The following is an 18604-nucleotide window of genomic DNA, read 5'->3' as shown; positions in this document are numbered from 1 at the left end:
ATATATAGATACATAAAATAACTGTCTTTTATAAAGAAATAAAACGTATCAAATTCTAATACATTTCATCAACAGTCTTATACTTTTGTTTACGTGTAGACTTTAGTGTAGTTTTTACTATTTGTGTCGAGTCTATCGCTTCATTAGAAACAATTACGAGTGTTGGCGCCTAAGTATTTTATTTATTTACTGTGCAAGTTATTTACGATTTATTACGTCTAGTGTATTAACATTTTTATAATCTAGGATAATTATTTACATGTTATTGCAAAGAACTTTATTAATATTAGCGATAACTCATAGAACAATCATTGAGTTAAAAATTGTTTTGAATTGAAAACAAAGAGATCTTTGTTGTATTATACATAAGGTGAGTATACACTGGAGCATTTACTTGTAACAGAACAAAGAGCGGCTATTTAATATTTTTAGACATTATTAGTTAGACTACTTTGCCGTCAATGGCGCGCTTTCGTTACCAAGGACATAAACTTCGACATTTTAGTAAGGCTAGTGTTGCGCCAGTACACCGACACAGTGTCAGTTCTTCCTAACAATATGTTCTAGTGTATCACGAACCACACGTGCTTACTATATAGATGCTCAAGAAAGCGTTCTAGTGTACATCCACCCTTATGATTTTATTATTCGTTCAATTCATTGAACCATTTATGTAGATAAGACAAAGAAAATATTTTGTTTTATGTGCAATAACAATTTCAACACTTATTAAAATGTCAGTTGTATTGCAATGTCTATATGTACGTTTAAAAATAAGTTTATTTACTGTATCTTTTAAAATGTAAGAAATATGAAAGTCGTCGATTAAGTTGTAATCAAATGACATTTAACATAACTCGATGTAGTGTTTACTTGTAGTTATTGAAGTGTTTATTTACTGATATCCATTATCATGGATTATTGTACTCAAAACAAATTTATATACAGTTTAAAACCTTCAAGAATGAAAAATAAACTATTCTGAAAGTTGCAGCGATAAATTTGTACTCTACGGAGCATTTGTACGTTCAGTGTATAAGCGTGACCTAAATGGACCCTAAGTGTTTGTCCGATGGCGGGAAATAATATTAAAATATTAAAAGGATTCTTTTGTTTTTAGTAAAAAAAGCTTACCATGAGTTTCTGAAACCGAAATCGCCGTTTATGACGATATGTTTTATACAGAGATGGTATCAGAAACCCACGGTTAGTGAATATGTAGTATACTTACGTTATTGTCTGTGTCCTGTATGACGAGCAGCACGGGGCTGTCGACGCGCTGCATCTTGCGGTACATGGAGGCGAGCGAGAAGCCGTGCTGGCTGGTGCTGAACGCCAGCGACCACATGTAGCCCTGCGCGCGAGCCGGCAGCACGCTGCACAACTTCTCCCTACAACACAACACACACATTCATCACAAACAAATTCTGCTAAATGTCAACTACTGTACAAATCTAAATTAATCCTACTTTTGAATAAACTCTTTGTTGTATTTCACATCTTTTTATAAGAGAATAGGAAAGGTAACTGTAGTTACCCGAGGAGGGGACGTATAGGGGAAATATTGTCTTACTGTGCGTTCCCTCCTCTTGCTATTACGGTTGTCTATGGGCAATAGTCGCATTGCTATTTTAGCAAATACAGACATCCGCTCGCTCTTTTTGCAACCTTATAATATTTAAAATAAGCTATTAAGTTATCTTAAGTGAGTGAATTTATTTTCTATTTTGTTGTAAGCACTTAACCTTGCTTGCTGACTTATCAAATGTGCTGATTTTTAAAGCAACTAAACAAAAAAAAACACAGATTAAATAGCTAACAAAAAGTCTAATGTTTTATTAATCTATGCTTATGTAACATAAATCGTAAATTCCATATTCAATACTGCGTGACTTTACGTACTTTCATCAATACTTAGACAAAGGATTTAAGCGTAAAAAAACATGTTTGTTATTTTGTCTGTAATGCGTACATTCCATCCATTCATTACATACAAGGAAAAATTAAGAAATAGAAATGAAAACAAATAAAATAGTGTAATTCTGCCACCATCAATAATAATCTCATCCATTAATTTGTAAAGATTTTCTACGAACAAATCTATACATACATTACATAACTAGCTGTCGTTCGCGACTATGAATTATAAGAGAAAACATAATTAGTAGCGTTGACAAATTTCATCGAGATTCGTTCAGCCGTTCATGAAATACATACAAACAAACACCCATCCATCTAAATATTCGCATATATATTATTAAGTTAGATAGTAAGATTAAAAACGTTATAAATAAATGTAAATTTAAAGATTAATTTATAATTAAAACATTACTAATTTGTGTCAGGGTTATACCAAAACTTGTTATGTTGTTTATAGATTGGAGCAAACATAATAAGCTATTACTTAAAAACATACGTTAATTGGGATTTATATAATTTTGGGTATTATTTATAATTGCGCGCTTCACATGAGTGGGATAAAACTAAAGATATAATCTTGCGGTTAGATGTCTTTGAAGAAAATTTTTGACACAACCAGTATTAAATCGTTCGTAATCCTATTTTTGCTATGAAAAGTAAACTCATTACTATGGAAATAAGTAAAATTAAGGGCAATGTTTTCAGGGCTTTATTTTCTAGTAAATTAACGATATAAATATTATAAACGGTCTTTACAAGACAACTGAAAAAAATTTTAAACATGTCAACAGTGACAGCCCTAATCAAAAAAATCAAGCTAATAATCGGATGTTTTAGGTAGAAATGAATTGTTGTATTTACCTGTGCTCCATTGTAAATATCTCGGAGACGCCGATGAGATCTGGAGGCGAGAACTCCATGTCGACGGAGGCGCCCGACGAGTACAACGCGCGGCGCAGTTCATCGCTCATCGACAACACCTACGCATAGACATACATTTTTTTCTCTTCTAACTCAAAACAACGTGAAAACGGCCAGTACTAACATAAATTAACATCTTTTTAGCGAATCTGTTAAAGGAAAAAGCTTGAATAAATTGAGATGACGCACGTGTGACGATGGAAATTTGATACTTGTTAGTAAATGTTGAGTTTTCATCACCGAAACACCTATACAATTTATATTGGTATCCATCTTTTATCCAAATGAAAGAGAGAGATGGTAATATATTTTTGTACAAGTGTTTTTGCAGAAGAAACTCTCACTAAACGAAATTTGTTTTTTTCATTTCATTTTAATTAAGAGATAAAGATGAAAGCATCTGATAAATTTTACAGATAATTTTAAGTTTTCGAACTTATCTAGTATTATAAATTCATAAACAATGTCTTAAACTAAGTTATTAGTAACAGTTGGATAGTGCAACATCATGCTTAGACAAAACTTGATGAATGAGGTCGAATTTGAATCATGAATTTGAATGAGAGGTTCAGAACTATTTGATGCAATATGGAGTCGACAAGATGCAATGAGATGATGCATTCCTGAACACTACAGTCCACATTTAACATCAGCTGCTAATCGTGCTGTGTGCACTAAAACTAACAACCACCGTGAAACTATTAGCATACAGGTAGAACAAAATGAGTTTAATTTAATCCTTATAAATAGCTTTAAGTATATTAAACGTGATTATGAATTTCTGGTAGTTTTTTTTTTAAATAAAATATTAGCAGATTTTTTTGTAAATTTACTAATATTTCTTTAACCATTCCAACTAATATCTAGGCTTGTGTTAGGATATGGTTTACGACAATAGTCGAATGGTGGGATTCGAACCCCCGACCTCGTGATCGGAAGTCCGTACCCTTAACCATTAGGCTATAGAGGCTTAAAAGTTCTAAGTTCCCATAGCTGAGTACATACATTCTTGTACATACATATGACATAATTCTTTTAAATCTGCTAAATAGAAGTAATGGCTAATAGTGGCCACTTAACTAACATTTAGCAATTGCTCGTTACACATACAATGCTCTTAGTGTTCCCTCTGCAATGACGTCCATCGTTAATTCGCAAATTAGGAATCGTTTCCAACAATTGGTGGCTCATTATATAAATTGTTATCCCTCACCTCATGTATGGAATGTATGGTTGCTCTCCTACAAATAGAATGTATGGTGCCGCGTCTTCGCAACACTGTTACGTTGAATATAAACATGTCTGCCTTTCGTATTTTCACCATGATTCGCGCTGCCAGTTTGCGGATGTAACGCAACATTTTGTTTTAACAAGTTTCACTACACGTTTCTAGATTTACTATCTGTGTTAGGTTAAGCGCAGTTTATTAATAAACGCAGTAACAGCCTAAGGCTGAATTCCGATAAGGGCCATTTCTATCTAGTTTTTATGTCGAACTATTTCCAGAATATTTTGTTTCCGTGCAGACAGAGTGCGTCATTTGTGATGGAATTAACGTAGCTGACTGATTCTCTTTCGGTCAGTTGATTTTATGTAAACTCGCCATTATCTCGGTATCGCTTATCGTAATGCAATCACCAACATATAGAGCCATCCCTGGATTAAGGTGAGGATTATTTAAAATTTATGAGCCAAGTGGGCAATAAATATCTTAATAATTTAAACACTTATGATCGCCACGTAGAACTATGTAAAGTGGAAGTCTTATTTTTGTGTACACTTATAATATGGGAGATTTTCTCTATCATCATGTACCATTTATAGCTAGTTTCCTAACGTCTAGACGAAATGTTGATGATGTAATTATTAACATTTTTCTACACCGTGCAAAGAAATCATAGACGGTAAAGTAATTCTTTTTTATAGAGATCCTTGACGCCATCAAACTAAAATTAATCATCTTACTAATATTGTAAGCGCCAATGTTTAGATGGATGTTTGTTTGAAGGTATCACCAGAACGGCTGAGCGGATACTGCTGAAAATTGGCAATTGGCATAGATGTGAAACATAGTCCAGAAGAACACCTAGGCTACTAGTTAAGTTTTTTTAAATTCCGAGCGCACGGCGTCGCGGGCGACAGCTAGCGTTTTATAAAGTAAATAATGACCAGAAAAAGATCCATTCGTCGCCGTATAATGGGACACAACATGATTAGTTCTTTTGTTTAACTGTGTACTGATAACACTCACGTTCCCAACACCAGCGGCAATAACCAGCACGTAATAACAAAGCATCGATACCTTATCTAACTTATCTACAAGTTTTTAATCAATACTCCTTACCGATGAATCCCTTTCATTTGTTCAGTGAACTTTATCTCAATTGTTTTGTCGATCAGAAAACAATCCCGTATAATTATTCACTACAATATTCAGTGGGCAAACGTGAAACTATTTTTGTAAGATTGATTTTTAACTTAATTTGTGTTAAGTTTTTCAAAGAAACACATGTTATTTAAGAAAAAGACGAACATAAAATTGTAAGTAAAGTGTCAATAAACTTTTAAAAACTACAACAATCAAATTCTTATAATACATGATTTTTTTTAATTTACTTATATTTTTTTGTACTATGCCAAGTAATATCTAGGCTTGTCATATGGTTTTAGACAATTCGAATGGCAGGATTGGACTTCTTGAGCACATGAATAGAAATCTATACCTTTAACCATTACCCTATCACTCTAAACTCTGTTCTATCAAATTAAGATTATTCAATTAAAATTAAAAAAAGATTCAGAATTAAAATTTTCCATCACGTTACTTAATAAACTTGATATTAATTATGCAACATTTAATTAAATCAGATATACACACCCACTACTTTACATGAACGTGATTGGATTGAATAGATGTATAGACATAATGAGCCACGTGGCGTGAACGCAATGCAAATGAGTGAAATTACAATCAAATTCATAATCAACGAAATAACTCTCATAAAAGTGACTCAACTGTATTCATAAAAATTATAGAATTAAAGACTTAACTGATAAATAATTAAATTTTAAACAAAATAACATAACTTCTTCAAATAATGATTCATCAGGGTTCAGGGTTAATCATTTTTGTCGTTGATTTGTTTCCTGTTAAAAATCTTTTTCAAAACGTGATATAACAATATAATGCTATTTAATTTGTAGAAAGAATGACAACAAGAAAGCCGGATATCCGAACACCGGTTGCACGATTGTATACGTAACTTTTAATAAACATGATTCGAAGCTATTAAAACATTGTAGTTGAGTTTTTAAACAAAGCACGATTAAAAACCCGATGAAATTTCCACAAAAAAAGACTATGTTTCATGGAATGCATATGTTTAAGATCACACCATATATATTAACTAGTGATCGACCGCGACTCCTTACGTTTGGAATTAAAAAAACCATAAGTAGCCTATGTGATCTTCCAGACTATGTTCTATATCTATGCCAAATTTCAACGAGATCTATGCAGCCGTACTGAAGATACCTTCAAACAAACATCCATACAACTAAACATTCGCATTTATTAGTAAGAAGTAAGATTTCCTGAACATTGTGATGTATTTATTGAATTGACAGCATTATGAGTGCAGCCGGCACCCTAATTACAATAATTACAGGGTTACACTTCAGAAAAATATCGAGGGTCAATCGCCTTACTATTTATAGACTGTGTTCCGTGGTCCACTTTCATGCGACTTTGTCGCGCTGTCTATTGAACGGATGGATGATCAACACTTGCTTTTAAATATTTAAACTTTACTATTCTTTTCAAAGGTTAATTTAAAATACAATCGACGTAGAATGATAATATTTATGTTATGGTAGAGCGGTTTTCTGCTACAACTCATTATGGCAATGAACTTTGTTATAAAAACTTTTACGTTATTAAAATCTTAATAAAAACATATGTGTTCACACGGTGTCTCTCGAGCAGATAATGAGATAACCTTTTAAATATTATATCATTGGAAATACCAAATGGATTATTACAATACGGTATTTCGCAGGATCTTGGATATCTTTGAGCGCAGCATATTGTTGTTAATCTTTTGACAGAGTTTGGTATATATGGTACTCTTCAAGGCCATACGTTGTATGCTTATGCTTCGAGTACAATAATTCAAATTACAATTACTGGGCTTAAAACATTTATCACGGCCACGTGGACTAAAAAAAAATTGGGAGCACCAATTAAAACGTATAAATTACCGTTCATTGAGCGATGACGACACGATTAAAATATTAAAAACAACACCGTGACCACAGAATGCGACCTCACCTTATCACTGTCGAAAGTTGAAGACCTCTCTGGGGAGGGAGGGCCGAGTCGTACCATTTCTATCCATTTCATAGTCTGCATTTGTATTATAGGTTTTGGCACATTTAACGTTACAAACACGTGCGCGAGATAATGTCGCTCATAGAAATCACACACGCGAGACCGTTCACGTTTGCCAATGTATAGTTGTTTTTTTCTTAATTATTTATAGACGGTTATGCTGTTACGTGTATCCGACACGGCTTAGCAGCGAATACTGCGTTGAGCGCTTGCTTATAAACAAGAGTCGTTTGTGTACGTAGACGACGGCGAGCTGCAGTCCGGTTTATTAATACAGACGAGTTGCATTAATCGCGGAAACGTGCGTTTTGATCCGTCTGAACACTCTATTATAGGATTTTGGATGGCGATGCGCAGACGCTAGTGCACCTCGCCAACGTTACTGCGTTACTGGAGGTGAAAGAAACGACCGAAGGAATGCTTCAGCCCCACCACATCACACCAGCCATTCTTGCGACAAAAACTCCCAACTTGTTTTGTGTGCAAACGTATTCAATAGTATAACTGGCCATGCAGATTATGAATTTATTAAAATTATTATAAAACAATCGTATATTTTAATGGAATATTTTTTTTATTGATAATTTATAATACCTGGCGAGAAATTATGATTTTTAAATTATTAAAAAAAAAGAGTCGACGGCATTGAAATTAAGCAGCGACGTGCGAGCACGCACGAAGGTGACGTTACATATCCGGCATAGAAGTGCACACTGGTTGCGAAACACGAAAAAAATATTGTAATATTTTCAAAAACGTGTATATTGAATCAGGCAATACTCTGTTGATTTAAAATTGACATTCCTTTTGCCATTCCTATTGACAATAACCTCATTTCTTTACCACCCTCGTTATAGAACTTGCACAACATTAACCACTTTATGGGTTTATCTTGTAGGAAGTCTGCATTACTGCACAGCAGGCACATTTAACATAGAGCCTACTAAAGTTGGGGAAACTAGAGATTGAGTATTGAAACAAAACTTTCCGCATATTATGAAATCGATAGATTGTTTCATTCACTACGTATTACGTGAAACATTAACGACAACGATCATGAAGTAATGATTTCAACATTTATCACGTCACTGCCTGATAATTATTAAGTAATTATCAGAATGAAATAAACTAACTCAAGTTATAAAGCCCATTAATTAACTGAGATTGAAATATCTTAGTCATCGACTACTACCAATCATAAAGAAAACATTACTCTGATATGCATTCCCGAAAAGAAACTTGCCAGCTGAACAGTTAAGTTTTTAAAAAGAAAATAATTTATTATAAACTTGAATTTATTTGAAATAACAAGATTGTTATTAAGTCACGGAAACTATAAATAATTTGTTTATAAATAAATAACAAATATAAAAAACAAATGTGTAGCAGTTAATAAGAAAAACTTAAAAACCTGATAAATAAAAAAAAGTTATAAAGGGCGTACCTGTTTAAAAGACCGATCGCAAAACGAGTTTAATGTTTGTTTGTGTACAGGCGAACTGTGCCATCAAATGCAAGTATCATACTGGTATACGTGGACATAGGTATGCATCTGGTGTTAAAAACAATTAGGAATATTACCATGCGGCTAAACGAGACGATTACGAAGCGTTGCCGTTATATTTTAATTGAAGTGACTCGCTGACAACATATGACAGTTGATTGGAGGTCCACATTACCATGTCTATTATGAATTTAAAAAAAATAAAATTATTTTTTACTCTGATGTCGAAAGCAATTATCAAACTCTACTTGTATTTTATAATATGTTGCAAGAAGGTTAAGTAAGAGTGTGGAGGGGTACACCGGTAGGTAGGCCTTTTGGCTGCTGGGTTTCACCCCTGGCCCTAGTGTGGACGTCCAGTCAACATGGGCCACACAGCACCAGGACTCCCGACCTCAAACCATCCGACCTCCGAGTAGCCGGATTACAGGATTACAGGTAGCGATGGATGGATTACGTGAAAGGTGATAAGTTTAAGAAGGTGGTGACGACGGAGATGACGGAAGATAAACCGATTTGGAGGACGGAAATCTGGCGCGCCGACCCTATTTACGTCAGGGGCATGATGATGACTCTATATGTTGAGTAGCAGTTGCTCTTGTGCCTAGATTTTATTTATAGTTAAGATTTTATGTAATAATATATTACAACATTTAAAATCCACCAATCTATCATTATTCATATGATAAGAAAAAATATATTTAAAGGCTAACTATGCACTTGGAGAATAATTAAATATTACATTTTATATTTAATTGCCAGTTATAACGTAAGAACATATAATTATATACAATAAAAACAACATTATAGTTGTTGTAAAAGTCTACTTTATTAAAAACATTACTTAAGATACGAGCAAAAAAGTACATAATTTATTACGTTCCAAACACTAGATCAAACCAAATTCAATTTAATCTCAGTATAAATGACTGGCTGGCGTCCGCGACTCCGTCCGCGCGGAATTAAAAAAAATCTTAATAAGTAGCCTATGTGTCCTTCCAGACTATGTTCTACATCCATGCCAAATTTCAGCGAGATCCATTAAGCCGTTCGGAACCTCCAAACAAACATCCATCTAAACCAGTGGTTTCCTAACTTATTATGTCTACTGCCCACTTTGAGAATAAATATTTTTTTAGCATATTAAAGTTTAAGCAATCTTTTGATTCATATTAGTTGATGTTCACAAGTTGTTGTTGAGAGTCGAGAGCTCATGCAGTATTTGTCTAAGAGGCCTCCTAGCTAAATAAAATTACAAATCACACCCAGGCCTCTACACAACGCCCCCATTTTCTTTCTGGGTCTCTTACCGCCCCCCTTGAAACCTGCAGCGCCCACAAGGGGGCGTTATCGCCCACTTTGGGAAAGACTGATCTAAACATTCGCATTTGTAATATTAGTAAGAAGCAATATAAACTATTTTTGGAGACAAAGCCCGTAACCAGATCACACTAGTTTTAATAAGATTCATTCAGTACTTGTAACCGGATCCGTTTAATTAATCTATGCGTTTGTATAAAGCATAAGTACTTGAAGTGCGACGTTACGTCGAGGTAATGTCTAGAGTTACCAATGGGTCACAGATCATTGCAGATAAACATCTTTATTCATATAAGGTTGAGGAGTTTGTATTGTTAATCTCAGGCGCTAGCAAATCACCGATTTACAATTTTCTTTTTATTAAGCAGTCTTATCATTGAAGGTTTATCAAGTACTATTTATTGCTACCGTTCTTCAGATTCAAGCAGAATAAAAAACAATCAAGAAATCGTGTGCCTTTGGTAGTTACTAACAATTAATAAAACAACTGATTTCTAGAATTAAACATAATATATAAATTTGTATAAAAATAAAGTGTGTAAGCTTCTTGTGATTAAAATTAATTAACATAACTCCAGCTTAATGTAAATTCAAAATAATGACAAAAACAAGTAACGTAGTTCTAGCGATTCTAGCAAAATCTAAGACAAGGTCATAGTTTGTTGTACCCATTAAGATTCATGCCTAGATAGGCAGTCATTACAATGACAATATGCCGTTTCACATTAATAGCTGAAGAATTATGTTTTTTTTAGGAATTCTTAAAAAACGGGTGTTTTTACATAGTATCTATTTTTTTCCTCGATCTTCAATTGACAATATTCTAATTTCTATTTAAATTTGGCATAGATGTATATCATAGTCTGGAAGAACACATACTTATTAAGTTATTTTTAATTCTGTGCGGACGGAGTCGCATGTGACAGCTAGTTACAGGTAAAAACTTATTGTGTCATGATAACTAATTTAACCTTTGTCAGTTTCAGATGTGTTTTAAAAATACCATTTACTGATAAAATAAAAAAAAAGTTCACAAAATTATTAGTTGCACCGAAATACCGGGTACTTTTTTATAAGAAAACAAATTAATAAAAAAACTACGTCTCAATTTCAGTGTCAAGAACAACAAGTAGAGGGTTAATAACAATTAATTATGTACAATTGTATTTATCTAAGAGGTCAAGCTGTCTTGGAATTAATGTGTTGAATTAAGTGATGTCATACACTAATAGTAATAAGTTTATACTGATAGCTTGTCATATACAAGGAGTATACAGGATACGAAAAAGCAATGGGTAGAGCATTACAGACTGAGGTTAATAAGGCCTGATTAGGTAATTGCGACCATCCGTGAGCAAATATCTATTTGCTCCATTCCGTTGCATCGTACAATAGCTCACAACTGTATCACTGTCAAGGCATCAGTTAACTTCACGTACAAAGCAAACTGAATGTTGTGACAAGCAAATTGTAGAATGATAAATCTAATTTTCAACAAATTTGTTTTGGAATTTGAAATTGGAACATTGTATTTGTTTGGCCAAATCATGACGTAATATTTCCATCCTACGATGATCTTTCGTTGATCAAAAAACAAAAAAAAAAAAAGTTTATCAACCGGTTTAGTTTTTAATGTCGCTATGTTGTGGCGAATAGATGGAGCAACGACTTTGTGGAATTTTTTTCCTATTAGTCAATAAAACCTCTATAGTTCATTTACTGTGTCAAAAATTTCGAGTACAATATGCCAATGCTATATTAAGTTTAAGATTCACTGACAATACTATTTAAAATGCTCCACATGTTAGAGGACATGTTTTAGTAACAATGTAATAAGTTAAATCTTCCTTTTAAATTTGAAAGCAATGTGCATTTTGATTTTCAATTTACATAAGTACATTAATCCGACGTTCTTACGGTGAAGGAAAACATCGTGATGCAACCTGCACATATCTGAGAAGAAATTCAAAGATATGTGTCAACCAACCCGCACTGGACCAGCGTGGTTGACTATGGCCTAATCACCTCTAACTTAGGGCACGCTCCGAGCCCCTCGGTGGGGACGTATAGTGAGCTGATGATGATGCATACAAATAATTTATCAACAATTAACTTTAACAATTAATATCAATAATATAATCTTAGTAATCTTCTATTAGCTACATCATCGGATTATCGACTATTAATTAATTAAATTTTCATACATACATTAATCTATATGCATGTCTATAACAAGATTAAATATTTAAACGTAAATGTCAGTGTACACATAGTGGACTCCATGCAGCGTGAATGCGACTAAAATCAAAAAGGCTACTTGTATGAAGGTTGCAAACATTTATTTGCCCGCCTTCAAGTATTAAACCTGTTTTATTTATACGTCACTTCATTATAAACATTGCATTCAAATGTTTAAAGTCATTCACATTACGTCTTTCCTTGTTTGCAATTCGTTGTAATAGAATTACGGACAATAGTATTTACATAACAGTTTTTAAAGTATATAAAAATTGTTAAATAATTCAGAGATTGAACGTAATAAGCGTCGGGAACGGGAGCGTCGGTGGCTCAAGGGTCAAGCACTTGACTTGCAATCTGCAGGTCCAGGGTTCGAATCCCGCCATTTACCAATGTGTTTTTCGATTTCCGATTTACATATGTACTTTTATCCTGATGCAATCTGCACATATCTGAGGAGAATTTCAAAGATATGTGTGAAGTCAACCAACCCGCACTTGGCCAGCGTGGTAGACTATGGCCTAATCACTCTTAACTTAGGGTAGGCTCCGAACCCCTTGGTGTGAACGTATAGTGAACTGATGATGTACGTAATGAAAATTGATTAGAAGTTATATTTACATATTAATATTATGCAGTACCTTTTATCTTGCTACTGTTATTTATAAACATTTTGATAGTCCTTGAATTTCGTAGTTATTTTCTTTGTTTAAAATAAATATGTCAATTTGGGGCATACTTAGTGTGACGCTAATGTCTTTCAAAACAAATTCATTAATACATACGTCATATTTGATGACCTTTTAAGATCCAATGCACTGACCAATGTTTGTCTTTACAATTAAATATTAGTCTGTTTGTATTCCGTTCTAATATCAATTCATTTATGGTTTGAAACGGACTACCTAATCAGGCGTTGCTAACATAATAAACGCGAGTTGACGTAGACAGTGATTTATAACTGTGATTTCTTTGGTTAGTAGGAAAATATACAACTCGAGTAGTTTATGAGTGCGTTTAAAATCAAGGATTAACTTTATCAATTTCATCAGGTAAATGTAGTAAAAATTAAAGTAATTTACAAACAATCGATTATTCCACGGCCACGTTGTAGACGCTTTATAGAAAAAAAAAACTTGAGGATAATTCAGTTTTGTAAACAAATTAAAATCAATCGATAATTTTTTTAGACATGGAAAATGACATATCGTAAGGCACTTTTGAAATCTTAGGCACGGACATAACATCACTATCCATGAGTTTCTGACGCCAAAAACTCTTTAAATTTACCATCATCCCTGTCTTACATCTTTAACAAAACAGGGATAACAATATGTTTTAAACAAAGATTCTGGTCTTAGAAATTATTCATCTGTCAACTATTTCAAGTGAAAAAAATGTTTTATTACTGTAATGTTCCGGTTGGGTTGTTCGCAACAAGCATATAAGTTAGTTATTGTGAAACATTCAAACGGGAGATGAGACAAGGTAACTGCAGTGTACCGACAAACACCATTGTTCCTTATCCATTGTGTACGCGACCTCATGCATCGTTACATGGATTTAATACTACAAAGCATTCACGCCTAATCAAATAATTTACATCAATGACATGAAAAAATACACTTTCATTTCAATGCGAAGTTATGATATTGTGAATAAAACACTATTCATAGTACAAGAGACAACGATTTAAAATAATATGATTGTTTTTTTTTTGTTTTTTTTTTTTGCAATTAGCTAGATTATAAATATCTAAAAGTTGGTTCAATAATGAATCACACGAAAAATCGATGATAACATTATTAATGTTCTTTTTTGATATAATGATAACGAAAATGTATTTAGTCAGAAGTGTTTAAAGATAGCACATTTAAATCTCGAAACATGGTTTCAGAGATCGTCTTTGAGGAGCATTTTAACTGTCCTAATATGACACAGACTGTAATTAATATTAAACGAGGTTTTAATTTGTTTTAGATGCATCTAATATTTTTTTTAAACAAACTTGTAAGACACGCTCAATCTAGAGGTAATATATCTTTGGTGAATATTATTTTTTATTTATTATCTTTTTATAGAGCAATATTTTAAAAACCAATCTACAGTATTAGCGTATCTTATCGTGCATTTAATTTACATTGATATTAGGTGTTTACTAAAAACGCCTCTACCTAGATCCGATGCATTGAAGAGTAGGATAAACATTGACAATGATACTACAAAATATTGAGCGACTATGGATAAACATTCAAAAGGACATGAATTTAAAAAAAAAAGTGCAGATTTCATTTGTCTAAAGTGCATACGCGCTACATTTAACGATCAAACGACAAACAGATTCGGATAAAATTACACTTAAATATATGTTTATTATACATAAGTAGTATATAAGTAATTTAAATATATAAATATATAAGTAAGTGATTGTTTTAAATGTATCCGAATGATATTTGTCGTAAGTGCGTACGCGTGCACGTAAGTGCGTGCCGCACGGTACCTCTAGGCGCGGCTCCTCGCCGAGCGAGTCACCCAACGCCTCCGCCTGGCTCTTCATTATAGAATATATTTTCACATACGGCGCCTTCAGCAGCTATGCGCAATCCCATCAACAATTAATATCAAACTTCAAAGTATTTTAGACATTATTAGTTAGAATCCTTTAGCGCGAATGGCGCCATTTTGTTACAAAGTCAAGTGTCAGAATGAATAGTGAAGGGAATTAAACGTTGACATTTTAATAAGGTTTTAATGTTGCGCCAGTACACCGGCACAGTGTCGGATTTTCTTCCTATCAGTATTTAGTGTCTATTGTACAGTATTAAATGTTTATTTTTAATAACGTGATAAAGCAATCAAATTGTTAGCTATCAAAGCTATAAAATTTTATACGTGATTAATATTATATAGTTTAATTTGAAATAATGCTAAACGGAAACATAAAGGAAATGATCGATTTAAATCACTCTTTTGTTTGATAAGAATATATTATTTCTCTATATGTTACGAATACAAAAAATATCGTGCTCTGTCCAATTATAATAAAAATTCAAAATATAAAAAAGTGGTAACACTGTATCTGTCAAAGAGAGAAAGAGATAGTTGACTGTGACGTAGTGACGTTTCATGTGTACTGTAATGTGGTACATTGTTCAAGATGCTGTCGACACGGTGTTAGATAAAGCGTTGTTATACAGAAAATTGTGTTAAGAGATGTGTTATGTTAATACAAAACGACTCACCTCCCACGATTCCCTAGTAATGTCGGACACATCACCGGAGCTGCCGGTACGTTCGCCCTGCGGGTAAAAATAACTCCTTTGAAATATGCAATACAGATGTTTAAATTAATACATAATTTAAAATATCTTAGTACCGTGATTTATCTTGAGTGATGGTGACGAGATAATTATCTGTAAGCGCGCGTCAACAATAGGCTCGCGTTCATTTGCAAACAATTACATAACTCTCAACTGAGACATTTTTCGTTAAAAATTTTAAATGTTTCAATAACTTGTTTATTATCTATTTATGGTTTGTTTGTCTATTTTATCACAGTGAAAATATTATTCTATTTTATTAGAATTTACTGACTCCATTAATATATCTTTATCTTTAATAAGTTATTTACCAACGATCAACTATCAGAATTGAGCGTCATTATCGACAGAGACAAGAATATTAACCACTTAATTCATTAAATAGCGTTTGCCCGCAACTATAGCCCAATTTCAGAATTAAAATAGTAGCCTATAACCAGCCCGAGTGCATTAGCTATCTTTCCGTCAAAGTCCCTTCAAAATCTGACCAGCAGTTCCGGAGATTACCAGGAACAAACACGGACTTGCAGACAGACACAAAAGAAGTGGTTTTGCGTTATAAAATGTAATTTTATTAATATGTATAGATGTATAGACAATCTGGATATTTGAATTGAAGCAGTATGAAATGTACCTTAACTCCAGGCTTGGCGTCCTCGTCGTCCCACTCGGTGTCGCTGTCAATGAGCTCGTAGCCCTGCGCCGTGACGTCACCCAGCGGCCCGTACCGGCTCGGCACCCAGTGCGTCAGGAACTTGTACAGGTCGTCCACCCTGATTGATAACATCCATCCTTATTATACACGTACAGAGTGACAGAGAGAGGGAGATACATGGCATACAGTAAAACCCCTTTTCTACAAAACAATTAACTAGCCTCTGGGTTCTAGCCGCGCAGAGTTGAGAGTCTCTCTTAAAGGGAAGTTACTAACTTCCACATTCGGAGTAATGTGATGATTATTTAAACAGTTCTGTGTGGTAAGAGTAATTAATATAGACCTGTTCCTGGGGATGCCGAACCAGTATTCGGGCTTCATGCGCTTGCGGCCGTAGGACATGAGCTGCGTGGAGCGCGGCAGCGGCCTGCCCGCGGGCTTGCCCATGCGCAGCCGCAGGTACAGCGGGGGGTCGTCGCTGGCGCGCGCCGGACGCGGAATCAACTCTGCAAGGAAATAAAACATCAGTACTGTGATCTAGGAATTGTGCCCAGAGTTTACGGTCTTCTATCTCCGATCTATCTTACTAATATAATAAATATTATAAATGCGAATGTTTAGATGGATGGATGTTTGTTTGAAGTTATCTTCGAAACGGCTCAACGGAAATCGCTGAAATTTAATATAGATGTAGAACATAGTGTGGAAGAGCTACACATAGGCTACTTATTAAGTTGTTTTTTAATTCCGCGCGGACGGAGTCGTGTGCGACAATTAGTATTTTAAGTAGTGAATGACACAAAATAAAAATATCTAAAAAAATCACTAGAATACATATTGAAGTACTTGATTTAGCAAAAATAAATAACACTTACTGTCAAATGAAGCGAACAGATCAGGCATATCGTCCACAGAGACCATGCTGCGATAATCAAGTCTCGGCTGAGTGGAGCCGCTGGACGACGTCGATTTGGTGTGGGAGCGGCCAAAGCCTCCCAGAGAACTACGTCTGGATAAATTTTACATACATATTAACATACTTATATATAAGAAGCACATAAAAATATAGAAATCTCCAAAACAAATATATTTTTAAATATTAGCAACATTCATAATCCAATTTGCTGTACCTGTAAAAATTAGACAAGTTATTAAGCCTGGAACGTGTTATAAACATTCACTCAGTGATAAAAATAGAACATTAACGACATGCTATATGCCGCTAAACAACGGCTTACATAAACAAGGTGCCAATAAAATGATCATGGTGGGTGATTAGGATTAGTGATAGGACAAAGGAAGCGTCCAGTATACCAAAAGTGTGAAGAAGTGAAAAAAAAAACTAGCGCCTCGCCATAACGACTAAAGCCGTGTGAAGAAAGATTGGCTCTAAACATAAATTTCCTAGCACATTTATCAATGGTTTCTGAAACCAAGATCTCTATATAAAACATATCGTCACCCCTATCATTATCTTTGACAAAACAGAGATAACAATATGTTTCATATACAGATTTTGGTATTAAAAACCCACGCTTATACATCTAAAATTGTAAAAAAGAACATTTAAATATCAAAGAAGAATTATAACCTAAAAATAAAATATACCATAAAAGTATAAAATATTCTGGAAATAATCGCACGTATCAACATATTTTAATCATGTTGCGTGGGTGTGTTGTAATAAAGTGCTTTAAATAAATGATATTACAGCACAATAGATAAGATATTTATAGATTTATATCATCAAAAATGATACGTTCAAATGAACACGAATTTATTGATAATCAAATATTAATGCAATAAATTCTTGGCAATGAATAATCGCCTTTTCTTCGTAAATAATAAATAATGTTTAGAGCCAAGTCATAATTCGATTTTAATATATTTTATATTACAGTTTTGAAGCAAGGCGTGTCGTATTGCGATGCGCTAGAGGGCGTCAGCGTACACAATGACAATGATACAAACATCGGACTAATTCTTCATCCTAACACAATACAACATGCAAACTGTTTATTTTACATAAATAAGCTAAACAGTTGAATTCTGGATGTAAATCTAAAATTCAAACGCTTCAGAAACAGTAGATAATAGACACAATTAGTGGAAACACCTAAATACAGAAAGTGACGGAAGAGGCAAGTATTGGACCACAACACTATTTTACATTACTAAACTGATTAAGTAAATAAGAATAATTCAATACAGAATTAAATTAAATTATTAGATGCTTCATAAATTCCGCAAGTTAATACTTAACCAATTTATAAAAATGATTACAATCAAATCTAGCTTAAAAACACATTTTCTATAATAAACTAGACTAGATTTAA

At 33.7% G+C, this 18604-nt stretch overlaps 1 protein-coding gene across 15 annotated transcripts in view; it reads right to left on the bottom strand.

Moving 5' to 3' along the window:
* The window catches only part of mtd (TLD domain-containing protein mustard), a 105911-nt gene that overhangs the window by 5692 nt on the left and 81615 nt on the right, over positions 1–18604 (bottom strand). For 12 of the 15 annotated variants that reach the window (XM_013311223.1, XM_013311226.1, XM_013311227.1 and 9 more), the window contains 7 exons: positions 17144–17277; positions 16612–16774; positions 16248–16386; positions 15536–15592; positions 14794–14886; positions 2782–2900; positions 1232–1391 (listed from right to left, as the gene is read on the bottom strand). In XM_013311223.1, the coding sequence (XP_013166677.1) occupies positions 1232–1391; positions 2782–2900; positions 14794–14886; positions 15536–15592; positions 16248–16386; positions 16612–16774; positions 17144–17277 (865 nt within the window). The remainder of the gene's footprint in view (positions 1–1231; positions 1392–2781; positions 2901–14793; positions 14887–15535; positions 15593–16247; positions 16387–16611; positions 16775–17143; positions 17278–18604) is intronic. The other 3 variants (XM_013311220.1, XM_013311231.1, XM_013311222.1) reach the window with 1 other exon arrangement.

The sequence above is a fragment of the Papilio xuthus genome, unplaced genomic scaffold (genome assembly GCF_000836235.2).
Source record: "Papilio xuthus unplaced genomic scaffold, Pxut_1.1 DF827680.1, whole genome shotgun sequence".
In the NCBI taxonomy this organism is placed as follows: domain Eukaryota; kingdom Metazoa; phylum Arthropoda; class Insecta; order Lepidoptera; family Papilionidae; genus Papilio; species Papilio xuthus.
This window is presented reverse-complemented; position numbering and strand designations above follow the sequence as displayed.